Source organism: Lissotriton vulgaris, chromosome 3_1 (assembly GCF_964263255.1).
Source record: "Lissotriton vulgaris chromosome 3_1, aLisVul1.2, whole genome shotgun sequence".
Taxonomy (NCBI): domain Eukaryota; kingdom Metazoa; phylum Chordata; class Amphibia; order Caudata; family Salamandridae; genus Lissotriton; species Lissotriton vulgaris.
In genome coordinates, this window is record NC_141689.1 from 1445059884 (window position 1) to 1445087825 (window position 27942).

General features: G+C 41.3%; 1 protein-coding gene across 5 annotated transcripts in view; it reads right to left on the reverse strand.

Annotated features, from left to right (window-relative positions):
* The window catches only part of EPHA5 (EPH receptor A5), a 726990-nt gene that overhangs the window by 690943 nt on the left and 8105 nt on the right, over positions 1-27942 (reverse strand). For all 5 annotated transcript variants that reach the window (XM_086961930.1, XM_086961929.1, XM_086961927.1 and 2 more), the window contains exon 2: positions 2361-2425. In XM_086961930.1, the coding sequence (XP_086818056.1) occupies positions 2361-2425 (65 nt within the window). The remainder of the gene's footprint in view (positions 1-2360; positions 2426-27942) is intronic.

Sequence of the window (27942 nt, forward strand, 5' to 3'; positions counted from 1 at the left end):
CACTACCATGGCCATGCCCCCGGAGTATTGCATAGTTAAATAGAGGGGACAAACTGATACCCCTGCCCCTGGTGGTACAATGTATATAGCATCTAGCACTGGTCTTTCTGTCTTTACGTCACACACTGGTAAGAGGTGTAGCTAACCAGGGTGCAGCAGGTGCAGTGACATTGGGGTAGAGGGGACTGGGAGGGCCATTTTACCCACCCTTGCTTGCATTAGAACCAGTGTCACCTTGCTACGCCACTGAGACAGGAGGTGGCCAATGCTAAGTGAGGTGCCATGACCTACTGTCCAGATATGTTGCGAGGGCTGAGTGACCCTTCCAATAGATCCACCAGGTGATGTCATTGAATGTTCCATGAATACATAAGGTGGCAGAATAAGTAATGGTCAAAAAGGTTATTCAAAGTTAGAGAAGGTTAAGAACCCCGAACAGGAACCAGAGACTGATGTTCTGTCTCACTAATGTGGGGTCAATTATACATTCACCAGCCTGCCAAACACAGCCAAAGCAGTCTCAAGAAAATAATAGACAAATATTTAGAAGAGGAATGAGAGTGTTAAATTGGGCTAGATTTACCCTGTAATTTGTTTTCGAAATATGAATTGTGGAAGTAGACAATAATTTCGGGTTCTTATCAACATACAGATACTTAAGATGTGAAAAAAGAAATTGGCACGTAAAAATTTAATAAGTATAAGAGAGATCACCATTTGAGACTGATGCTAGGTTAGAAGACCATGATGTCTACTTAAAAATGTTCTAAATAAATTTATTTTAGGGCATTCTGTTGCAACTATTTGGAGGAGCTACTGATAATGCCTCACAACCAGCTTCTATTCAGAGATTCACTCCAAAGGCCCCAGAGTGGAGAAAACAAGAATGACTTTGGATTTCATGGAGCCGCACTGTGGATACCATGTGACACTCTCTGGCCTGGCAAAAGGTCAGTACACTATTTCCCTGGAAAACTGTCACATGGATTTTCCTCAGCATTTCATTGACCTGCACATTCCTTGTGAGTTCACACCTACTGTGCAAAGTTGTCTTAATGATCACAATTCAGAAAAACATCCCAAATAATTAGACAAAGTGAGCCACAAAGATACAGCCACGGTGTACACAGCCCCAGACTGCCCCTTTTTTCCCCACCAGGCAATTCCGTGGTGGCCATTTTTTAAGACATTGGTTCGCTGCTAGCACCTTCAGATTATAGCTCTGTTTTACAACCCAAACAGCAGTCACGAGGCCCGTTTTCCTTGCTTGCTCATGCTCTAGGGCCTGTAGCATATTTGCTACGCCCTGTCGTTCAATTAAGTGGGCAGATTTTACAACACTGAGGAAATGCACCAAAACAGGAAACAGTGAGACGCCAATGCACAGATGGTAGGAGCAATGTGCTGGATATCCATTCATAATTCTGATCCCCAAATATGTACAACACAAATAGTAATACCAACACTATCTTCTGCAGTTATTCTTAAATGCCAACATTTTGACTTGCAGAGAATTAGTCAACCTGCAGTCGATCACTTGACTTCAAGTATGCAAATACTGGATTTAGAACGCTAAATTAAACTAGTCCTGAAATAAGTGTCCATTGAGGGGTTTCCAGGTGGTTGACATACTGTTCATATGAGATTTACCTATTAAGGGCAAGGCAAGATGACAGCAGCACTTATTTTGATGTCCACATTTGTTCAGTACAAATGTTTGTGGTCTGAGTTACTGTGATCATTGCTCCTTGGATGACTGTGGCCATAAATTAAATTAGGTATGTTCAGAGCTCTATTTAAAGGTATGCAAACATTCACTCACTTGCATGCTACTGTTTGCACCTATACCAATATCAATTTCACATGTATATCATAGGCAACTGTAGCATACCTCCACTCTCTCATTCACACAAACCCCATACCACAACTATCATCCACAAAATAACCGTTTCTAGACTCTTCCCTCCTCTACACCTCCTTGCATCAACTCATACCTCTTTTACTTGTCAGGGGTGGTTAGAGCTATATAAATGCAATTACAATACAATACAATAACAGCGCCTGGGCGATGAAGCCTTTTTGCAATGAGTAATCACATAATCTGCGCACTTCATATTTTCATAAGTAAATAAAAAATTATTGTAAACATTTTTTTTTAATTTAGGATGTTACTAAGAGTAACAAAATGTAAGTTGCCAACAAGCCAAAGGATGACAGTACCCTTAAAAAGCTACATTAATATGTATCTTTGATCTACGGGCCCAGTTTTGGAATTCTGTGGCAGCAGTAAAATGGTTGTCACACTAAAGCTAGAGCATCATATATCCTGTGACAAAGAAATCAAGTGGGAAAAAACTTACCCCACTTTTCGGGTGGGCTATCCATTCCAATTCACCCATGACAGATCGGGAGTCCAATAAATTAACTGCAATGAAAAAAAAATGTGAGTTGGTTCCTGTATAAACAACAAATGTCACAAAAAAGAACAAAGGTAAGGAACTAGGAAACGATTTTTTTATCTTTAACTATCGAATTTTGCTAACTTTTTTTCCCTTAAAGTCTGTCATTTTGCGCATGCCCATTTTTAAAATTAGTAAATGTATTAAACTGTACAAATGGAAGAATTTAGTATACACGAAGAAGAAAATTACTGAGAACCAACCTATGTATAACACAGTAAAGCCTGTCATTAATGAAAATGGAAATAACATAAGAACAATCTGATGGAAGAGAAGGGGAGATAAGGAAAGAGAGAGAGAGAGAGAGAAAGAGGGTGAAAGAGAAAGCATGTTAAAGTGAGAAAAAATGGAAGCAAGAGAGAAAGAAAGAGGGAGTGAGAGAGAGACAGGGACAGAGAATATGGGCCTGATTCACAAAGGTAAACTTACACTTTTGTGTAAGTTAACTATTTTTTCTATTCATAATCTTCAATTTAAAAGTAAGTTTATGACTGTCGAGACTTCGCCCCCGACTGTCCATTTGTGGAGTCTCTACAGTCCACTGGCAGCCTTCGCGGGGCAGCACCTACAACCCGTGCTGCATTCTTAAGCACAGGGCTCTTCACTGTAATGCTGTAAACTTGCCACTTTAACACCACCATGTTCTAGGCCAAGGACGTTTTCAGGAAGAGTGTTGACAGTACATTATTCTTCCTGTCTGACTACTCCGTTAAAAAAAAAAGCTCGTCTCACATCTAAATTCAAAAGTAAACTCTGCTCACATATTTTATGAGTTTACTCTTTCACTCACGTCATGCATTTAAACAAGCACTAGCATTTTAAACTTTTTTTTTATTTTGTGTGCAAAAAACACACTAAAGGTTCAACTTGGACAGCAGCAGCACATCCTTCTCTAACTTAAATAATAACATAATTCTCTCACACATCCAGGACAGGCACAAGGACTGTTAACGGGCTATTGTGCAATTTCCACAAACATAAATGAAGTGCAAATGATCTGTGAGAAACAGCCAAACCTCCTATAGAACTAACATACATTCATGACTCATAGGACGATGAATGCTCACCTAATTAGCACAATACTCTTCCTCAGTGGGCTTCATATCTTGCACATTCATGAGTATTACTGTTTACTGTTTGTACAGTCCCTAGCTATTGGTTCCCTAGTTTTGCTGCGGTTATGTCACATATGTCAACATTTATGTTCTTTCTTTGTCACACTGTTAGACTTGTATTAAGAGTCTATGTGGGTAAGCTAATATGTTGTTTATTGGTGTTTCCCTGCCACAAAAATAAAAACAGGAGGGCAGAGCAATGGATCCAACTTCTCTTTTCCATCTACATGCTTTGGTGCTCAATCCTATACATTAACATTGCTCATCTTTATAACAAAACATCTCCGCTCCTCCCCTTGAGGAGTTGTAGCCCACACTGGGTTCCTTGTGGTCCCAGTGTGAGGAGGGAACCCAATGATGAAGCATGTCACCCAAGGGTGAGTGAGGGTTCTCGTCCGAACAGCGCACTGCTCCATCTTCGCTTTGTCCGTTCCTGCCTTTTATACCCATCCATGCACACACATGGTGTGTGTTATTATCTATAATGTAGAGCAGTATGTCCCCCCTTTTTTTGGGTGGGTTAATGCTCCTGTGAGACTCCCTTGTGTGTCTGTATATTTTAAAGGTAGGACATGCACTACTGCAAGGCCTAACTCTCTCATAGGTTAACATTGGGAGTGCCTTAAAAAATCTTTTAAGTGTAATTTCCAATTGGGAAAGATAGAAATTTGGAGTTTGGTGTCTCTTGACTCACAATTAAAAATCGCAATTTATGGTAAAAGTTAGATTTTAAATTGTAAGTCTGATAATGCCATATTTAGAAAGTGCAAAAAGAGCAATTGATGGTCAGAATGCCGAACAATGTCATACATTCACCCCAGTACAAAGATCTGGGTCTAAATCCATCGTTTTCTGCTCCCATGCCATTGCAGTTTGAACCCAGCCATATGCAAATGAGTCTTCACCCTGCGCCTAATAGGAACAGCCCAGCTCGAATTGCCAATCCGGGTCCTCCCTGTAAGTACTGGACCCCTGACACCACCAAATCAGAACTTTGCTGGAAACAAGGACATTCTACCTGTAAAAAGAGCTGTTGTGCTTGAGGGGGGACTGCCAATTTGCTAACTACATTGCTGTGCTGTAGGAGGGACGGCCACTTTGCTACCTGGTCTGCTGTGTTGGCCTGCTGTTTCTTGCCTGCTAGTGAGAAGGACTGGACCTGTTCTCGACATCCTTGAACCTAAGTTTCTCCAAGGGCTTGATGGATTGACTCCTGTTTTCTGAAGTCTCTGGATCATAAAAGACTTCTTGTAATTCTATTGGTGCTGCTGTACTCTGCCACCTGTGAGTCCTTCCTTTACCAGAGGTGCCCACTTCAGTCCTGGGCCTCAGAATCGGCTTCTGCAATTATTTTCTTCATAAATCGACGCAGTGCCCTCTGAAGCCAATGCAGTGCTGATTCAATGATGAAGCGTGCCCGACTGCAAAGCTCAATGAAGTTGCAGTGCCGATCAAAAGTTGCTGCTGCAAAACTCAACTTCGCTGCAGGGCCAATCCTATGACGCCGACTGCGAGGTTGGATTTCGACGCATCGCCCCACTCAGAATCAGAACTGACACATAGAGTATTTGACGCCAACACTTGCTCCATCCATGGTACTTTTTTTGCAGGCCCTGCATGGGTCCTGTAGCCAGCCTGCCCTCCATCGTGGTTGGCCTGGAACTTTGGATTTACCCCGGTATAGCACGACCTCAAGTAACTTTTTAGCACTGTTGACTTCTAAGAGCTGTTTTTGGATTTCATCTTTAGAAACTAATATCTCAACTTCTACTTATTGTATTTTTGTTATTTTGGTCTTGTTTTACTCAAATACATATTCACTATTATTCTAAACTGCTGTGGGGTCTTTTGTGGTGTTTAAACTGTGTTACTGTAAAGGACATGTTGCACAACTAATTGACACATTGCCTCTTACATTAAGCCTGACAGCTCTGTGCCAAGCTATCAGAGGGAGAGCACATGTTATTTTAGGTTGTGTATCTGACTTACACTGACTAGGATGGTGTTCCGTAATTGAACAGGGTGCAAACTCTGTCAACTAAAGACCCACTTTCTAACAATAGGCCTTGGGACAGTGAACCACATGCCAAACACCAAAGCACCTCCTGTCTTGCTAGCTGTACCATTTTAGAAGTGTTAGTGAGGCAGTGACGGGCAGGTCCCATAATTCTGAGAAGCCCCATCTGTGTGGCTTCCTGTCTGGAAAGTCAGAGCAGTAGACATCCCAGCATGCTGCAAGTATCACCACTGCCATTTTAGTTATAGTAGAGGTGTGAACTTTTACATAAAACGTTTTTTTTTGTTGTTTCACTTTAGCATCTCAGATATATCACTATACTGAGTGGCCTTTATTAGAAGTAGTGAACCACACCACTTCTGCCATGACAGATTTATTAATGACTCAAGAGGCATGTTAGTTGTCTATGGGAAAACATTAAGGCCAATTAAACTATATACAAGAGAAATTGTTGCACAAGTGAATTATTGGAAGGTGCCCATATATGGGATGATCATGGAAAAAAAGGCACAGGAGAGAAAAGTAACCGCCTAGGGTCACACTGTTTGGTCAAGCTTGGACACCGGGATTTAAACCAGGTTTACTGATTAGACATTGTGCAGTTCCGATCCAGAATGGGTATCACATTCTTTCCCCTTCGGCCTTAATGACAGTTTTTTTAGTGAATGAATGAATTCAATTTTGTTTAGTGCCACCTATACAAGACCTTTAATATTGTTCCTGATGAAGTGACATTATGGTCTAATATACCATATATGAGAGAGGTTTTTGTACATTGCACACCCTGAACTGAATTATTTAAAAGTGCTCTCCAATGTGAAGACTATAGAAAGAGGAGGCAGATGGAAGAAACATTATTGCCCAAAGCCGCATAGTTTGGTAAAGCTGGGCAGCTGTGATTGAAAGCAGGCTGGCTGAGTCAGGGCTCTGCAACTAGTGTTTGCCCTGGTTCCAACAGAAGTTTCTGACTGGCCTGTGCAAGTGCATGCAAAATAATCATTGTATTTTTAGATGATAGGGCAGCAGAATTTTATACAGCCCTCTTCATAGAACAGGTGCACCTTCGGCAGAAGCAATGCAAGCTTTCCAACTTCAGAAGACAGGTACATCTAGGGCAACATCAGCACAAAGATTTCCCATCACAGAATAGTTACATGTCAGGCAGCGCAGCACATGCTTTACTGCATCACTGAACAGGGAAAGTAAGGAAATAACAAAGCAAGCTTCTCTCGCTCACAGAACACGAACAGCAATGGCATGAGTGACATATAGGTTAAAGACAGATTTCTGAAGTGGGGGCTTAAGTTACTTAGATGAATGTATAGCTGAATGAATTAGTGAATATGAAAATTCTGACATTGTTCTTGTATAGGTTCTATTTCAAGACAGCATCCTGAAAGTGCTGCTGCAGTCAGGGCCGAACTGGGAATCAGTAATTATAGACAGGGTCCCAAGAAATATGCAGCATGAGATGACTAGATTATGCAGCAGGGTTGACTAAACAATGTGGCAAGAAAAGGCAAATTAGGCCACATTATGCGGCACACTTTGAAGCACTGTTACTTAACTATTTTGTCATTTGTACACGTTAAAACTATGGACAAAGGTTCCACTTACTTAATACTAGTTAACACCTAAATACAGCAATCATCAGGTGAAAGGTGGCAAAAGGCCAGCCGCTATGCAGCACCACTTGTGATGACATTTTTAGCAAATTCAGATCGGTTTGTGCTGGAAACACTGTTTGTTGTTTAAATCTGCAAATTATGCAGATGATGATAGATTATGTGGCAAGGGCAGCAAATCCATAATTATATGAAAAATGGAGCAGCCGTAGGATCGCATAATTTTAGTTGCCCTGATTATAGCATAAGAAATGTTAGACCTTTGCAATGATAGGAAGCACTGCAAATTAAATGTTCAGGAGAATACTGCAGTAAGTTGCATTTCCTAGAACAAGAAGTACACATTGTAAATTGTAGTGAATTCAGTACTTAAATTGAGCCGGTGGTTTCCGGTCTTCGGCACCTGGACTTATTTGTCAACACTGGCACTTATGACAGCCTGCCACATGGTGATGCGGTTTTTCTACTTTTGAGATGAGCACAACAACTGTTCATTATTAATTCATTATACATTGACAGTGACTAATACCTGCCTCCCAAGCCATTAGTAAAGTTTTGGGGGCATGAAATAGTCGGAATTAAAACACTTGTAGGAGTGTGATAGTTAGTAATTGTGTTGGTAAAGTCATGGTCAGCGTTGGCATGGGTAATGGGTTGTGCAAGATGCAGCGGCCTCCTGACGAGTTCCTGGCCCTTATTTTGTTACAAATTAAGCAATGATGTGAATTCACACGAGGCACTGTCTCTGTTAAACAACTTCAGGAAAATATTTCTTGAAAATACGGCAAATTAAATTATGTTAATTAATTACGTGATATTATAACATCCAAACATGTCTTGTTTGTTATTATTATTATTATAACATCTTGAGACTACTGAGGGTCTCACGCTCTAAGAAAAGCTCAGGTCACCAGTTGCACAGCATACACCATTGCACTGTGAAGCTTTAGGACCGCTGCCCTTGTTCACAAAATTACCAAGCGCTCGCTGAAGCTGCCAATGACCCTGGAACTTGTACAAGACATTTCAGGATTTCCTGTGCTCCCTGACCCTTCGTCTACAGAGGTACCGCATTTAGAGCAAGGGGAGGAACCTGGAATTATTTTAAGAACATCATCTAATTCTCTTTTTTTGCATACAACAACTTTCCAAGAAAAGTCTTTCCATTCTCTATAACCACTGCGGAAATAGGGAATAGTGGTGCATTTGCGGTCACTTGCTCTACCACTTGCACCTAGATATTTCAGTCAGGAAATACAAAGAGTTGGAGTAATGGTGTTGAAACACTCAAAGTTATGACCGTGTGTGTGCTTTTTTATTTCATTTCATTGCTTTGCCCTAACCATGTCAATGACATTACCAGGAAATACCTGCTTCTGTGCATCTAGGACCTACTTGCAACCCAAGAAGTGCTGTGTGCTTTGTGTAACATTTGTGCACAAGGAGATGGCACCTACACATGCAAAAATGGCTTTGTGAACCTCCAGTGAGGTTCTCCTGCAGTTTAATGTCAGTCAAATTTTTTTTTTTTATGCATGTCACACCTATACATGGACTAAACGTTTGTGATGCAAACCTGTCTGAATACGTATATATATATATATATAAATATACAGTTCCACACCTCCTCCGAGGTAGCCGGGACACCAGGACAGCGGTGCGCCCAAGGGTCGGAGGTCACCCTTTCCGTGTATTCTCCAATCACAAAAGCAACAAAAAATTGCTGGCGCACTCCCCTCCAGAAAGAAATGTTACCACTCCATTATCAGATGCAAAGAAACTGGTTTATTTTTCCATAATCATTCGCATGTGCAAAAACACACACATAGTGAAAACCAAAACATAGATGTAGGACTTCACAGTGAACGCTTGTTGCAAACGGCGGCCATCTTAAAGAGGGGTTTTCATCAAAAAATAGATAAGTAACATTGATTATATATCTCCTCAACAAAAATAGTAGTACATGTGACAAGAGACATTGACCGCCAAAGGAATCACAGAGCAATGAAACATATTATGTTGATTCCTAATAATAAAGTAAAAATAACTCCACTAAATAATGTCAATTTGTATACCATGAATAAATGTAATCCGGCATAGAAGGCTGTTATTACATGTGGGCAAAATCAAATTGATGCGCAAGAGCAATAAGAGACTTATTACAACACATGTATGCGCAGAGTAATACATTGCTTAATTCATTAATTACGCAAAGCTAGTCACATTGTAAATTTATCCCAGTGAGTAAATGTTGCTTTTGTGATTGGAGAATATATATATAAATATATATATATTACCTACTGGCGGTCGCCAGTAGGTAGTTATAGTTATGACCTAGTTTCCATAGGAAATCCGCAACATTCTCTTTGGAATAACTTTGGCGCCAGTGGACGAATCTTCGCGAATTTCTCCAAGAAAATGGCCTGCTCCTCTCCTTCCCTGAAAGTTTGGGGGTGATTGGTGAAGCAGGGACTGAGAAAAAAGGGGGGTCCCAAAACGTTTTTTCCCCATGCAATTTTCCATAGGACCTTTAGCCAGGGCTACAGCCCGAACAGCTGAACGGAATTACACCAAATTTGGTAAAAAGGTAGAGTTCGGTTCGCAGATCACGCTTTTTGTTAAATGGTGTAAATCCGTTCAGTAGTTCCTGAGAAAATCCTAAGTAAAATCATAAGTATATCTATAGGCGCGTACGGTACACGTACGGTACGCGAACAGGTCCGCGTACCGTACGCGTACCTTTCCGAGCACGAGCTGCATGCTGATTGGCTGTCAACTGTCTGTCAACACTTCAAACCAGAAATTGTTGGCAGCCATCTTGTGCCTTGGTAGACTGAGACACAGAAAGCAGAAAAACAAACGTGTAGAATTCAAAAAGGGGGCAGGGTAGAAGCACCCTGACCCCCTAGGCCTGCTCACACAAATTGCGGGGTACGCGTACGTACGCGGACGTATGCAGACCTGTACCATACCGTACACGTACGTATGCGTACCTTTCCGAGCACAAGCTGAATGCTCATTGGCTGTCAACACTCCAAATCAGGAAGTGTTGGCAGCCATCTTGTGCTTGGTACACCTAAGCACAAGAAAGCAGAAAAACAAACATGTAGAACACAAAAAGGGGGCAGGGTAGAAACACCCTGACCCACTAGGCCTGCTCAGGTAGGACCACAAGGACCCTCAAGGCCCAAAAAAAAAAAACCTGGTCCGTTTTTTTCAAATCCCGGGGGCATAGTGAAAAAGAAGTGGGGGGGCCTCAATCCCCCCCACACTGCCCCGGGGATCACCACCCCCCGGGGCAAAGCAACCCAGCCCCCTGGCGCATAGTGGAGGCTCCTGGTGGGATAGTTGGCCCCCAAGGACCCTCAGTATGCAAGGGAAATTAGTTCCCCCTCTGCAAACGCGCTAGGGGGCTGCGTTGCAGAGAGGTGTAAAAATGGGCATGGCCTCATTACACCTCTCTGCAACGCAGCCCCCTGGCGCATACTAGAGGTTCCTGGTGGGTGAGTTTGCCCCAGGGACCCCCAGTATGTAAGGGGAATTAGTTCCCCCTCTGCAAACGCGCCTGGGGGCTGCGTTGCAGAGAGGTGTAAAAAGGAGCGTGGCCTCATTACACCTCTCTGCAATGCAGCCCCCTGGCACATACTGGAGGTTCCTGGTGGGCTAGTTGGCCCCAGGGACTACCAGTATGCAAGGGGAATTAGTTCCCCCTCTGCAAACGCCCCAGGGGGCTGCGTTGCAGAGAGGTGTAAAAACATATTTTTTTCAATTTATATTAAAAATATGTAATGCAATTTAAAAAATAAAATATCTAAAAATAAATAGTTTGAAACAATGTAGTAAATCAGTATAAAAAATAACTATTAATACATTCAAAAAATTATCATTTACAAAACCTTTGAAATTCACTGAAAAAACCATAGGTTTCAGCCACGTTATAGTTAGGAATTAGCATTTAAAAAACCTTTGAAATTCACTGAAAAAACCATAGGGTTCAGCCACGTTATAGTTAGGAATTAGCATTTAAAAAACCTTACAAATTCACTGAAAAAAAACATAGGTTTCACACATGTTATAGTTTGCTGGACATTTCACTCATACAAAACTATTGAAATTCCCCTGTTATAGTTAGTTCAGCTAACTATAACTCGCGCGCCCGCAATGCACTGCTGATGACGTCACATATTACATCACTCATGACATGGTCAGTGACATCACTCATGACATCACTGATGACATCTCAAATGACACCTATGGTTCTTTCAGTGAATTTGCAAGGTTGTTCAAATGCTAATTCCTAACTATAATGTGGCTGAAACCTATGGTTTTTTCAGTGAATATATATATGTATATATATATATATATATATATATATATATATATATATATATATATATATATATATATATATATATATATATATATATATATATATATTTCCACGTTAGAAGCTCCTTCTGATTGCTTAGGGCCCCGCGGGAGTTGGCGTACATGCCGGCGGAGCACGCCGGAACTCAAATTCACCAAAAGTTTCCAATGTTGCACGCTCTCAAAAACGCAATGTGACGCCAGAGATTGTTTCGGGGTGTTTATCCTCAAACAACATGTTTCGGCAATGAAGCCTTGCTCACGTTAAAGGAAATGTGCATCACACATACTAATAAAGCTTTATACAGCCCTTCGGGTTAGTAAACACAAACAAAGGTCTTGAGTATGTCCGGGTAGTATAGTACATTTGCGGCTGATATCTTGGAAATGGCATCCTATCATAAGTAATATTATACATTTGAAAAACATACATTTCCCTTAATATAAAGATGTCTCAAACATGCCCAGTCGGGACCAAAGTCAGAGTTTCGCATTTGCAGCTATATTGTTCATAGCATGTACCTTAATATCTTTCATCATACACCTTGTAATCCAGAATATTTCTTACGATAAATAATACATCAGATACCCATTAAACTTATAGGTCTATTTCCGCTAATACATCCGTTCGAGTGCCGTAGCTACCGTGACCGAGCATTTTGGATCTCGTGGTTCTCTACGCTACTGTAAGCCGATCACGGGTGCAGGGAAAACAATCCGCATTATCTAAGATGTAAATATTCATCCCTCATCAGGCAATATATATATATGGCAACAGTTACCAGGTAAAATAACTATTTACTCCAACATATATGCCTGCTCAATCTGAGCTCGTAGTCATCTGCGGACCTGTGAGTACAACACGGGTGCAGGACAACAGAGCGCCTACTCTAACAATATAACAGTAGGTTCATCCTCTAGTAGTATATATATGTGTATATATATATATATATATATATATATATCATGTGATCAAGCTCCCTTGAGGAGCGAAACGCGACATGGAGTACACGTGTCTATCTACCTGTATGCCGAAACCAAGATTGCACAGCTTGCACATTAAAAAGATGTGTGGAAGTTCGTAATTCTGGGGGAGAACCTTCAAGAGGTCCGTGCCTGAGTGGTTCCGCCGTGTATTGGGCGGTCAGGAAGTGTTTGCATAGATATATTCTCAGTGCTGCGAAAAGGTGGGAATAGAGAATTGGCACTTAGAAAGTTGGAAGCACGGTTCATTCTAGAGCTCGACAGTCGTTGGCCCAACGGGCTCAACAATATTGAAGAGTTACATCACTTCCTAGAGTAATTTACTAGAGCCCCTCTAACACATAGCCACCTGCCCACCTTATAAAGATATGTATTATTACTACAGAAACAGTTCGCAAGTTAGGTTCCCTATTTGCGATCTGCACAACTATAATGCTCTGGTTTTAAGACTCTATGCTGATTGTATATTTTCATGGTACTTTGCGTCTTGTTGTCATTCATCAATTTTGATCAGATGTTCTGCATATATTGTGTGTTTTTGTTACGGTGCTGAAACCATACATGAATTTTCATATGGGATATAATGCTTTTTAGATATAGACCCATTTTTAATGTTTTCATAAGGAATTCTTTTTGATACTAGTTTTTATTATATGGGATTTTTACAACATTACTATTTATGATATAATTTGCTTACTAGCTCAGGGACCTGGGCTTTAGGATGCATTTATATTCTGTATAGTATGTTCATCCATATGATTATGCGCTACTTCCTGCATATGAGTAGAGAGACTCCTCGTATTCACTTTTTGCACTTTATTCAATTATTTGCACTTTTTCGATCTATTGCTGCTATTTCAATTTTGCTATTTGCACATGATGATTCAATTCCTTCAATTGAGATGTGATGTTTTCCTGATCAATCGATCACTCTAACCATTCAGGCATTATGCCATTTTGCACTACTAGGATTCATTGAGCTATTTTTACTTCTGGATTTTAACCTAGTTGTATTGTAGTGTGTTATGAGTATTTTTAGCCATTACCCGCATCATTGTTGGATTTTATCCAAAAACTGTATGTTTCATGTGCATTAAGCTTATTTTTCTATGTGTCAGCAATAGTCTTTCCTCACTTGTTATTATTCAAACAACACTGGAGGTTACCACCAGGGGGTGGTAACGGAGGATCAGTAATGTATTAAAAAAGCTAGTGAATGTTCAGTTAGTCGCAGCGTGATCAAGGGTACTTGTACTCGAAACGCGTCGCTGATGGTTCTGTGAAAGACTAATAAACCACATTTGCTGATTTCTGTGGTCCGTTCCTTTCCTTTGTTGGCGTGGAGGCGTGGGTCCCGAGCGCAGAGCAAGCGAAGAAGGAAACTTTGGTATTTGCATATATATATATATATATATATATAAAATATATATACATATATCTACATTTGGAAACAATGATATGACGTGCTAGCAATAATAAAATGTCTTTAAAACAGGCAAAATCCTCAAAATAACAATCGGAAGATGACAACACCTCAACGACATAGAGAGAAAATGGATCTCTTCGTTTCTGTTTACAGGCTTTCCACAACCATGAATATATGTATGAATGAAAGATATGCCACCAGAGGGTATTAATAGCATTAAAATTCGGTTCAAACACAATATAAATATTCGGGTGCAAACACAAAATTCAAATTGTGCTAAAGGTCTGAAAAAATCACAGAGTTACTACCACAGATTCCATTCACACACATTCACCCCAAATTAAAAACAAAACTCCCATAGGTGCAAAGGGCCTGATTATGACGGCAGTGGGACCGCCAACGTCAGACCGTCGGTGGCAGTTCCACCGCCATAGTTGTTATGTAGTAGTTACTATACTACAAACATGCCTATACCATATTGCCTCTCTGATGACATACTGTGACCATTTAGTCCCACCAGGACAGCAAAGCACCTCACACAGGAAATAATATGAATAGAATTTTCTGTGTGAAGTAATTTGCTGTCCCAGTGGGTTTAGTTTGTGCTAATAAAACAACAAATAGATAAACTGTAAAGAAACCTAACCTATCCTCATTATAAATGTCATGTTATTTCCCCATTCCTAACTTGCCAATTGTAGCACAAATCTCAGAAAAATTGATTACCCAACACCTCCAAAATTACCTTGACATCTACCATCTTCTATTCCCAATGAAGTGAGGCTTTAGACATGTTCATGGTACTGACACAGCCCTGCAAGGTTTCTGCGATGACTGACTCATTTTTCAACAAAGGAGAGCCAGTGGTCAAGCTGGACCGGTCAACAGCTTTCCACGTGATAGAACATAGCATTTTATTAAACTGCCTGTCCTCCTAATCAAATTCTTCACCCTCCACCATCAGCTGATTTAACTCCTTCCTACAGGATTGGAATCAACAAGCCAAACTTGGTCTTTTTCTCTCAAAAATTTGCAACAATAGCTGTGGGGTGCCTCGGAGATCCCCCTCACCTTTTTTATGTAACATCCGCCTTTGTCTGCTCTTTAAACTCTTCCAGACTTGTGGATCTATGCTCACTCCTATGCCGATGACACTGAGTATCAAGTTGTCAAGAAGCTCTGATACCACCACCCTACTGGGCCCGTGATAAATAGGATCAAACTATGAATGACTTCCAATGCTCTCCAACAAAACACTTAAAAGCTGAAATGATCCCCTTGGGAGATAAAAGCAGACCACCTCCCCCTTCAGCATTCGGACAGTTTTTGGCACACGATCTATAGTCTGATGTTAGTGGTAAAACCCTGTGATTCAAATTCAATGCCGGTATGCCGCTGCCTCTACAAATTAAGTCAGTGGTCATGAGTTGCTTTCTGCAACGCGATAAGATCTAATCTCCCTCTCCTCTCGCTCTCAAACAGAGCAGTACTGATGGGAGAATTAGTAAACAAATGCTTGGAATACTACAATGCCCTATATGCAGGCAACCTGACCTGTCAGATAGACCAATCACAACTAGTGCAGAATGCACATTCAGGGCAGTTATTGGACTGCGAAAGCGAGATCTGGTGTCGGACAGCCAGAATTGACTTCCACGACAAAGCAGGGCAGCAAAAATTAATTTGAAATAGGATGTTTGGCCTTCAAATGCCTAAATCAATTTAGCCTGGCATACACCTCAGCCAAACGCAAGCAGTGTGCAACCGTCAGAGAACTCCACGAAAAAAATCAGCATTTGATATAGGCTTCTACATTCCGACTTGCGACAAGAAGGACTGTTCCTTTTAAGTCCAAGACGCTTGCTTCTGGAATTGTCTTCCAACTACCTAGGACAGTCCACCTAACTTACTGCCTTCTAGAAAAAGCTGAAGTACGGATAGTATGGTAACTGGTCCTTTTACAACCAGTATCAAGATACCATCTGCGGTGGTGTGCACCATTACCAGTCAGTCATTTTGTGTCCCAAAAATATCTAACACTCATAAAAGAAAACTCAACAGCTCTGGATTATCAAGATGTTTTCAAGATGAACCTCTGAACTAGTTTTAGAAAAAGGTGTGATTTATTTAAAAAGTTGTACCTACAGCTAAATGTCTGCCAAATATGAGGGTCTACATAACTTCTATGTGTTTGAGACTTGTGGGCGTGCCCAGGGGTCCGAAAGAAGGTTGGTCAGGTAAACCCCATGCATAAGTAATGAAAACACTTCATTGGCAATCATGATGTTTGCGCACTTTATCTCCTAGAACGCAACAAATTAAGCATTGGCAAAGCCCTCTCTTGGGGGTGTTGCTCTAGTACAATCTACATGCCTATCAAAACAAGAGCATGATACAGCATGACCCTATTTTGCGCTTCAGCTCACACTAATCTGAAGCAAAAACTGTATGCTCAGCTCACTATGTGCAATTAGGGCGAGATTCTGTGGGGTTTCAGACTTTGCCTAATAAAGTAGCACATTACCCATTTCTCGATGACTGGCACAATACAGCATGGCCCAATCTTGCGCACTATGGCCTCTTGCACCTAGCGTAACAATGCACATCCATTAGCATCATATGCGATCAACCCTTTGGGTTTTTACCTCTGGTTTTACACTACAAAATATGAATGTATGTATTTGGATTTAATGTTGCAATGCCGACGTTGTTTTGTAATGATTTTAAGTAATTATACAATAAAGACTTCTACTACAGAAGTAATGAAAACACGCCCAATTGTAAGTTAGTGGGTATTCACAATCAAGTGCAAGTGCATTTCACCCACTCTCTGCACATGTTAATTACACTCGAAATATCCTGGTAATGGGGTTGTTTAAAATACTGGAAAGCACCTAAAATACGTTAAAGTAGATTTTAAGAAAAGTCCTATGTGTGTTCTATTATTACTGTTTCTTCTGAAAAACATAACAACTTTTTGACAATGAAAACTACGAAAATGGCCCAAAAGAGGCGTCATTTATACCCATGCGCCAGTGGAACGTGAGGATTGTGGAAGAAACACTTTTGTTTCATGAATATGATTTAATCTGTTTTGTTGAAGGGAACAATTCGAGTAAATAAGATGAAAGCACACAATTGTAATGCCGCCCTATATGTGTAAAAGCACAGCATTTAGCTGTGACTAGGAGCGTGCGACTCATCGCACATATAAAAATCCTAATTTGGGAAATTAGGATACTCTATTTCCAGGTATTTATGCCACTTTTTGTACATGTATGTTTGGCTCAAATTTTTGCTAAATCTTAGTGAATAATCCTCATTACATGAATCGCTGCCACAGGACAGTTCAAGTCCAGTGACGCCTGCCTTAGAACAAGGGTGGTGAGCGGTGGGGGGATGGATAAATACATTTTTTAAATAAAATTAACTTCCCTTCGCCGCAGCCACCACACGCCTCTTCTCCGTCCTCTTCTTCTGAACTGGCAGCACCAGAAGCAGACTTATGCATCGTGTTGATTGGTCTGAGCGGCCTGTTTGGCTGCTTAGGAAGTGCCTGGGATTCTGGTTATGTTCTCCAACGGCCGGTGCAACAAAGCCAAGTGGAGAACATACTAAAGTTGCATGAATGTTTGGCCAAACATTCATGAACACAGGGAGTGCAAAGTAGCTAAACAGTGTGCACATGATTCCCACGACGACCGCCCCGCACGGGTAGGGCGGGGGGAGGCCCCACCACAAAACTCATGCCACCTGGGGCGTACCACCCTCCGCACCACTCACCGCACTCCCCCTTGCTATGCCATTTTGCAAACCACTCCTCACTTTGCTTAGGCTTGGCCGGCATAGAAAAATAAAATGATAATAACCTCTTGTTACTATCTTTTTATTTTTGCACTTCACAAATAGCAGTGAGGCAACACTTCCCAACTTTAGCAGAGGAGCCGCCACTGTTCAAGTCTCTAAATCTGTGTGACTGCTGATTGGAAGGTTCAATCTTCAGACCAGTTACCCTTGTAGCCTAGCAAGTGCATGTAGTTGAACTTTTGTCTTCCTTTAACCCCTGCTCCCGATTCCCTGCCCCCTTAGGCCCCACCCCCTTCCCCCACCCGGAACAAGGAGAAGAAACCTGATTGGGTGCCTTTCCCTACCCCTCCACTTCCAAGTTCCCTATCTCACCTTCTCTCTGGTAGTCTGCCAGCAGTGTGCTTGGATTTGAGAGGTGTTGAGGTGGGCATTATAGTAATCCACACACACCATGAATTTAAGAAAGTTGTCACTCTGCTGGCTTCAGTGAGGTCTTGCTTGTCTGTATGGGCCAGTGGGCTTCTGCAGTCCCTATGTTCTACTGCTTGCTGTCTGGTCAGTTTTTGACTCTGTATGTGCAGTACACCCACCGATCACAGCGATATAAGAAATGGGCTATTATCCGCTGGCCGCACTTCACAGGAGCATGACTTGCAATGTGCACTACTAGATAATTAAATATCAATAAAAGTAGCCACTATGGAGGGAAGAAAGGCAACTGCGTGGGAACATCAACAGTGAGGACCATGGCTTTCAGTTTACCATTCTAAACTAATTTAGATGGAATGCTTTGGTAGCCATGGACTCTGTTCTGATTCTGCCGTAAAATGTGGCCGGTGGTGCCCAAAAGACCAGATATTGCACTCGTGCCTCTGGATGAATGTTTTTTTATTTTTCAGTTTTATATAGCACAAACTCGACCAGAAGGTATCAGAGCGCTTTACATGAGCACCAGTTATGTTACAGATGGGCACACTCATATTTATGAATGAGGAGATTAAGTTATTTTCCCAGAATCACAGGATGTTTAACCCTCCAGACTCACACCCAGTTGCCCAGCTTCAAGCTCGGCCGCTCTAGCCGTTAAACCACATCCCCAAAATTAACTGAGCTGCACCTACTGTCATAATTGCATACATTTTTGTGAGAGCTGTAAGCCAAACATCAAGATGAAGGAGCGTTAAACTATTTTTCTGGTCTTCAATTGCACATCTTTCACTTTTGGGCACCATACTGCTTCCTTAAAGTTAAAACAGGCCAGAGAAAGGATTTGAATTAACCTCTGAAAAGCAGTATTTTGACTCACTCACTCTTAGCCCAAGTAAAATAATTCTGCTTTTGTGAGGATGCTGGAAATCACCCCAAGCGGTTTTTTAAACAGCATTATAGATTGGGTTAGTGCTGTGCTAATCACCTGTCAAGCTAGGGTGACCATGGGCCTGATGCGAAGGAGTACGCTGTCTGCTAAACTCACAATCCACCCCCCTACTTTAGTGCCAGGCGGTTCATCAATATTTCGTTGCTGTAGGCCAGTGATACTCAGAGTATGGCCGGGGGCCACATGCGGCCCTCCTGACCTTTACATGTGGCCCCATGGTCAACAGCAGCACTGGGCTGCTGTTTACTTGGCTCAGCACTTTGATTAAATGGATGTTAGATAAGCAAGCAAACCTTTATTTAAAGTATTTTCTTTTTCAGTGCTAATTTTCAAACATATATTCAGAAACATTCATTCTCCCCCCACACTGAGAACAATGCCAATATTGAGCTAAAAGGCAAGTCAGTTGTTATGTGCACTCTTTGGGTGGCCTGGGCCCCTATTATACATGAACAACATTCTAGTTTATTAAATCAAACACAGGAGAAGGTTTAGTACAATACTGAAACTGAAGGCATCCATTTTGAGGTTCTCTTATATGTGGTAATGAAAACAACTGAGGGAAAGTGAAATAAAACAATTGCCTAGGATCACACAATTTGGTGAAGTGGTGAAGTTTGAGATTAATCACAGGTTTTCTGGTTTCACATTGTTCAGTTCAGCCACTAGACTTATAGGCTTCACATACCCTATACCCACCATACAGCCACAACCTTTCCCCCCAAACACTCCCTTCTTGACCATCTGTGTACTAGCATCAATGCGGCCCCCGGTCACATCACAAACTAAACTTTGTGGCCCCTAGGAAAATGTTTGTGAGTATCCATGCTGTAGGCCGTGTCCGCCCCATCAAAGGAACATTTCTTCTAGTGGCCCAATGGGTTAGTGACTGTCAGAGGAAGGACTTTACATTGTCCACCCTATTTAGGGTGCAAGGTGTAAAGGCTTTTTTCCTTCTCTGTCACCACCCGGAAAAAACAGGTGGTAAGGGAGAGGAAGAACCTAAAAATGACCGCCCCCCCCCCCCCCCCCACCTGGGAGAAAACTCCTAGGGTGTGGGATCGTTAGTTTTAAAAAATATATTTAAAAACAAACTCCCATTTTGGGAATTTTTGAAAAACAAAAAAACTTTTGAAAAGTATGTCAGCGGGCAGTCATGGCTGGTGGCACAGCTCGTCAAACTTTTCCTACATTAACAGGAAATGCATCCGTTGTCAGAAAATCCAGCAGACAACTCTAAATTTGGCAGGGGAGGTCCCTCGGGATGGCAGAGATAATGTTCTATGCCATCACATTAGAGAATCCTCCATCTGCCAAACTTTAAATCAGGCTCTCGTGCCTCAGATTTTAACTGTATGTCACAGAAAATTTCAGTAAATTTAGCACATGTCCCTGCTTTTGAAGGGTCGACTGAACAAAAAGGGAGGCAATTGTAACCCTTAGCAGAAAGGAGTTTGCATAACAAAGATGACACTGTGTAAATATTTCACTTAATTACCCCTTAGTGCCTCAAAGTCTGCATTTTTATGCTGGTGAGCGCTGTCAATTAAGTCATTCCCAGACCCTCAATAATGCAAAATTGTCAGCCTAATTCTATGTTTGTGAAATGTCCAGGGTTTGGTTTCCAAAATATGTTTACCCTGTGTCAAGCTCTATTCCTATCTCTAATCTCTGGACATTTTCTCTGAATCTCTGGTATACTGCTGACAAAAATAGTACTAAAAATTGGCAGATGGCGGAACCTTCATAAGAATGCACCTGATCTGAAATAACCTCAGTATAAAATGTACCCCTTTCTAAATACTGGAAAGGAATTATGTGCACACCGATAAGACACCCGCCATCACAATGGCAGTCCTAAACAGAACTTTAACTTGTAACGAAAAAAAGCACAGGTGCACCATAAATTGGAATTCTTCAAAAGTAACAATGTTCATATCAAGGAACAAATGGTAAGGTCCAGAGGTCTTGTGTGTTTGATTCTTTATTTTTCAACAGTAGAAAAAGAACAGCCGACGCGTTTCGTCCCAAGACGGGACTTCTTCAGGGCAAGGATAAAAGAGGATAAATCCCTGGCAATGGAAACGATCGTGTGGCGGAGCACCGAAGGAGGAGGTCTATTTTGTACTTGTAAAGAGGAAGTTTCAAAGCAACAACATCTGGGGGTATATATGTATTTCTATCCTCCAGGATTATTATGCAGCCGGGCTTGTAATGTTAGCTAAAAAATATCAAACAAGAAGGTGAATCACTTGTGTTCAGGATTTGGGCCAAGGTATCCACAGTGCACCATCCATGGGTTGTGCACCTGAGCTTATATAAACGACCCCTCAACGTGAAGAAATGTAAAGCTTGAAAAAGTCACTTCTTGCTACTCCGCCAGATTACGCGAGAATAGCATGGATCAGCGTCAAAAATAGTCTGAGGAGCTGGAAGTGGAGGAACGGGATGCTGCTGCTTCTCGAAAATAACAATACTAAAGTTCAGAAGGTAAATGAGCAATAAAGATACTTACCATCCCATCCTCGTCGCCAAAATGTAATGATGAAATTCCATGTGTGGAGGGGATGAAGTAGAAGTAGCCAAGTAGTGTCTTTGTAAGTTATTTATTAATTCCATAATATCAATGGTAGCAGCCCTGCCAGGAGCAGCCTGCCTGCTGTTCAGACCATCTTCCAACTGTCAACACTCACACCAGACACCCAAGCATTCCAATCATGTCCTTCACACCAACATTCCATACAGAACATTCACACTGGCTGAGCAGCGAGGAACCAGGTAACAGGGAACATTATAACCACAACAGGAAGATACTACACACACCCTTACCACTCTCCTGCCGAAAGGGCGTGGCTCATTGGCTACACTTGTTCTTTATGTGACACATGGATTTTTCACAATCCCTATGAAACCCTACGACTTCAGAGATGTAACATTGATTGCAGAGCCCCCTACTCTGACAAATTGTTCCAGCACCACTGGCAAAATGTGGAGCACAGTGGGAAAAAACATTATTCGTGTTGTGAGAACCTCTAATACCTATTGTGACAACTGGCTTCACATGTGATCTTTTGGTAGCATGATCACGGGTAACTAGTTGTTAATGTGCACCTGGAATTTCTGGAACAAACAGGACGTTTTTGTTTGCATATATTCTGTATAGTCTTTGTGACTTTACTTTCTACAAGCATGCAAACTGGCGCCCTAACTGAGTTATTCAGTGCCAATATGTAGAAAAATAAACAGAAAATAAAGTAGAATTCCGAAAGGGGTGTTTTGCAGATGTGCAGTGCCTCTTGTGAAAACCATCGGGACAGCCCCAAGTATTTGAACTTGTTAGCACGCTGAACGGGTGATGTTTGTAAAGGAACGCATGGCAAACACACTGAACACATTCACCGTGGGAAGATCATTTACTGGAGTAAACACTGCAATTCAAAACAAATGCCAGGGAAAAACTGTGAAGTGTACGGAGGGCCTATGTGAAAAGCTATTGAAAATGAATACAATTAACTGCAATAAGGGAAGTAAACAAATAGATCAATGTGGGAGAGAAACATGGAACAAATCACCAGAAAGTTCTCATTATGCATGTACAAAAGAAAAAAAATGTTTCTTAAAAGCTAAAGCTGAGGAAAAAAAACCATCAAAAGTAAACTAGCATTGGCAAAACCAACATGTATGGCGTTGTCAAACTGATGCGATTGCTAATTTTTTATTGCAAACACGTTGCATAAAACTAAAAAGAAGAAACAAAAAAGTCACCCCTATACCTAGTGACCATGTACATGTAATAAATCAATTAAATTACAACAGCAACTTGTTGAATATAGTTTTAATACATCCAGTAAGTGGTTGCTTGTATTCAGGAATTAGAACATGTTTGGAAACACTTTTTTGTTTTAATGTACATTACAGGAAAATGTGTTTTTTGGTGGTGCAAACAAAAAGGAACTATTGACTTTGAATTACTATAACCTAAAGGCATGGATTAAACACACACGGAACACTACAATAAATGAAAAATAGTGAGGGCTGTAAAGCAGAAAGAAAAAATGCATTGGCAAAGTAAAGTTTTTGCCACCATGCATGGACCTGACGTGTATGCCCTTTTAGGAAGATGTGCACATGTGATCAGACAAAACGCGTCACTCTCAGAGCGAGAGAGCCAGCCCTGAAGTGGGCTGATTCATTTCCCGGTGCTGTATGCTATGGTGGACAGGGGGAAACCAACAATGGGCAAAAAGGCTGACCCCAAGCCACTCTATGTATATTTGTAATAATTTCGATTTTTTGTAACATCATGATACTGGTGAGACAGTTAAATCTCTCTCAGGGCCAGACCTAAAAGGTCTAAAGAGCTCTTAATAGATCTGCAGCAGTTCTAAGGCCCAACATCCAAACTTGACATAGAGATTCCTGGGTAGAGTGACAAAATGCCAGTTACATCCCTTCGTTATTTTTGTCATGTGACTCGCCACGTGCTTTACACCAAAGAACCCCTCACTGCAACTAACATTAAAGCACAAATATACCAAAGGGGTAAGGTGACAAAATGTACACAGGACATCGGAGGGTTAAAATACTGTCAAGTTCACCCGCGTGCTGTGCATAGTGTTATCCAGCTGTGCCCTGGCTTAGGAGCGATTGCATTGATGCTAAAAGAAAGCCCAACTTGGAGACACACATCCTGTCAGAAATAAAAAACTAGGCCTACTGCAGTGTAATCATACCAGAACATATGATATGTATGTACAGGCATTTTTATAATGCGAGCCAAGGTGGAAATGAATGAATGAGATTTATATGACATGAAAAGCTCCCTGGTGAGTGTGTCTTGGCACTAACCTATGTCTTGGGTATCCTGACCATTAAACAAGATTAGGAGATGAAAAAGAGTCATCAATAAATATCAACAGAGTACTGAACATAATGAGATTGTGAATATCAATTATGGTTTTACACCTTTCAATTTCACAATAACATTTTATTTTACATAATTAGGATTGCAATTCAATTCAATTCAATAAAGTCTTTATTTCGATTATTCATCATAAAAGACAAGTTCGGACAAATTTAAAACTAGTACTTAAAATACATCATGTAATTAGGAAATGTTACACAAAATTCTTACTCCAAATATCATCATATATTATTAGATGAGTATATATACATAATAAAAAAGCATCTTAAAATGTGATTTCAATAGTTTAAAACCTTTGTGCAGATATATTTTTAATAACAGGTACTTAAAAAGGGAATAAATGATCTGCCTTAAGTAACAGAACAGATCATAGCTCAGACTCATATGTAGTGGGGCCCAACTAAACTTTTTGTACTTCTTTACCCCCCCTTTTTTATTACGAATGGCCCATGCCCAACTCAGAAACTTAGTCATGCTGATCACGATAAGGGCAGTGGTGTCTGATTTTAGGATTCTGCTCGCAAGCAATGCCGACCTAGTGTTCATAGACGTGCATACTGGCTTAAGCCATTTTAACCTAGGCAGGTGGTAAGCAGGACAGACGAATAGAAAGTGATCTATGTTCTCAATATGGTCCTGACAAAATATAAACTTATCACACCTGGTAGGGTTCCATTTACTTGTGAAGCATCTTAATGGCAGCGTGCCTGTTCTGAACTTGTGGTAGAGCTTCGATCATATAGCTTTATAATAAGATCCCAATAGTCTTCCTTAGCGGCCTCATCCTTAATTAGGATTGCATTCCATCTTGGACTACTGGTATTAAAGTTTGGGTGGACAAGCACTGACCTTTATCCTACAGGGTGTGGCCAAGTGGGGGACTATTTCACAATTTCAAACTCCATCTCCGAATGCCAGCCAGTTCAAAAGTAGCATTATTTTCCAAAACACAACACCAGTTGCCAAATACCATCCTTTTCCAACATACCTCCCCGTTCCAAATTACAAACCAATTAAATAATGCAAATCTGCGGCAAAACACTAGCCACTTCTATATCAAACAGTTCTAGAGCATTAATATCAAATTATTAGCCAGTTCTATAATGCCAACAAAGACCAAAATGTCAGACAAATGATTTCAAATGGTAACTTTCTCGTTTCTTGCTGGTTACCTTATCTGGAGATAGTCTGTTCACTGCGACATAGTACACAGAGTGTGTTCTCAACAGACACAGAAGGCCTCACTCAATTCCACACCCTCCCTGAGAAGCCTTTACATGCTCTGACATTCGAATGTGTGTGTGGCAGTGATCTTGAATGTCTCTGTGACACTATTCCTCTTCCCACCAATCACAACCCTTGCATGCTAAATGCTCTCATACACAGGGATCCGGTCTCGCTCTCCTGGGCGCATCATTGTATAGCCCCTTCCATCTTGTGTTTCCATTGAAATCAATCTTCTAGCCTACAGCAAGTAACTCCAGACTCATCTATGCGCACCAGTATTTCTGGTTTTATGCTGCTGCTGTCTGTTTCTTCCAGGTTTACCTAAAGGCTACTGCTAGCAATTTAGTGTGCAATTCTCCCTACATCAGTTCTCATAACATTGTATAACCACACACCCTTGCCTGGGCAGGAAAACAGAGTTTGTGCTTTTGCTCTGAGCATAGTTTCCAAGGCTTTGCTTCATAATTCGAAAATAAAAACGTGTTTTAATCAAAGGATTTTTTTAAACCACCTTACCGAAAAGTGTACAGTGAGCGTTCACAAGAATGGCCTTACATCAGTGCTTGGTTAATATAGGATGGACGAATTGATGAACTAGCATGTTTTGTAAATGTAAATGTATTTGAGCTTATATAGCGCACAGCTACCCACAAAGGGTTTCCCGGCGCTTGCTTAGGGAACCTGTCCTGGTATTCCCCTGTGAGATACCCCAGCAGGGTATCCACAAGGTGAAAGCCAGGCATCCCGCCGCGAGGGGCCGTTGTGGAGATTAAGCAAGCTATTGCCCAGAGTCGCAGAGTGTGAACCCGTGAGTCGAGAAGGCACCGGAGCGAGAATTATCGAGTCTGTGGAATTTTTGAGCCCAAGACCCGCCGAGGCGGGGAATTGAACCCTGGTCCAGGGCCGATCTCAGCTTCCGGGTCTGCCGCCTCTAACCCCTGAGCCACACTTCTCCACTTGTAAGTTGTCTTGTTTTTATTTATTGTAATGTATTATGATTTTATTTATCCTTTTATGGCTATGTGCTGAAATAAAGATTCAACTGACTGACTTACATATCCCCACACAAAGTATACAATTTTCAGTAGAGTTACACTATAGGCAGAGATGACATAGTTCTCATACAGTGTTATAAGGAGGGGTCAGAAGGTTGGTTTCATGCCACACTACTGCCTGTGCCAATCTTGCTATGCCAGTCTAACTTCTTCAATTTAGTCAGTTTCCTTACACCCTCTCCCTCCCCCTCAAGCAGTGGCAGAAATGGCTGATTTTTAGCTTTAACTTTTAGTGTACCATGTTATTTTCAAGCGCATCTTGTGGACATCTTTGGGAATCTCTAAGCCTATTTATTCATAATAAAATGCCTCCACACAGGTAGCACCAACTTTCCCGGTGACTGGGAAATATACTCTGCCCTCGAACATTTGAAGTAGTCTCACAGTTAGCCAACCAAATTAAACCTTCTGTGGGTGTACAAAGGATGTGAAATGGGTTCTTCCAACCAGTAACATTTTTACAAAAATGGAGCTTACCACTGTATTTTTACTTCACTGTCTGCCTTTGTTTCACATGGCCCAAGTTATAGAATAATCAATTTGCACACTTACGACTAATCACTGATTTTTCCCCTTCAAGGGAGCTCTCAAAACTCATTTATACTGTTAAGGTTTCTGCTAGCTACCCTTTTTTTCACCATTTACACCAAGATGCAATTTTCGTGAACATGGCTCCAGCAGCCAGAAACAATACTGGTTCACATTGAGCTAAACCACTGGAAGATATGCTGCCTTTTCTATACCCAGGCTTTAGAAACCAACAGCAAGAAACGTTCCTGTTAGACAAACCCAACTACTTGCTTGCTCATAGCCGGGTGATGCTTTGCTGAAATGACCATCCAGGTGGACATGTCAAAAGGGCCTTGCTAATCTTTGGACTGACTTGCACTTTTTCACCAATGATTTCCAATGAATGTCAAGTTGAAGGCTGGTGGTGGGTGATCCCTTCAAAGTCCATGAAATGGAGCATTTTTATGGAAGTGAGAGAGCTTTGCAGGACCGGTGGCACCGTTAAAGTCTATAGATCTCTTTTGGTGTGCTTTAAAAGTGAAAAAGAGTCCAAAGTACCCTTGACCGTCCTCTGTGTAAACAATCAATCAATCAGGGTTGGTAAAGCGCAAGTATTCACTTGTGAGGGTCTCAAGGCACCCAGGGTAGCTTGTCACAACACCCACTGTGTGATAATAGAGGGGACATCAGTTAGTGGTGCTCTACTGCCACAAGAGGAATTCTATTCCTACACTAGTGCCAAAGGGAGGCACCTTCAGGGCGATTGTCCCCTCCATGATGTCACTGCTGGAAAGAGAGTTGAGAACATAGGGTATTTAAAGGACCACATTTTCAGGCAGTGTTCTTGTGTGACACCTCGAAATACCTTCCACAGAAATAGTGAATGTGTCGGTTTAAAGAGCACTGTGCAACATAACCATTGTCTATGAGACGGACTTTGGAACTGGAGAACCAGGTTCCACTCCCAGCCTCCTCTCAACAGCATGCAGTGCTTAAAATGGGCGGGTACTGAGTACCAGCACTTTTTTATTTTGAGAAGGAGAGTAC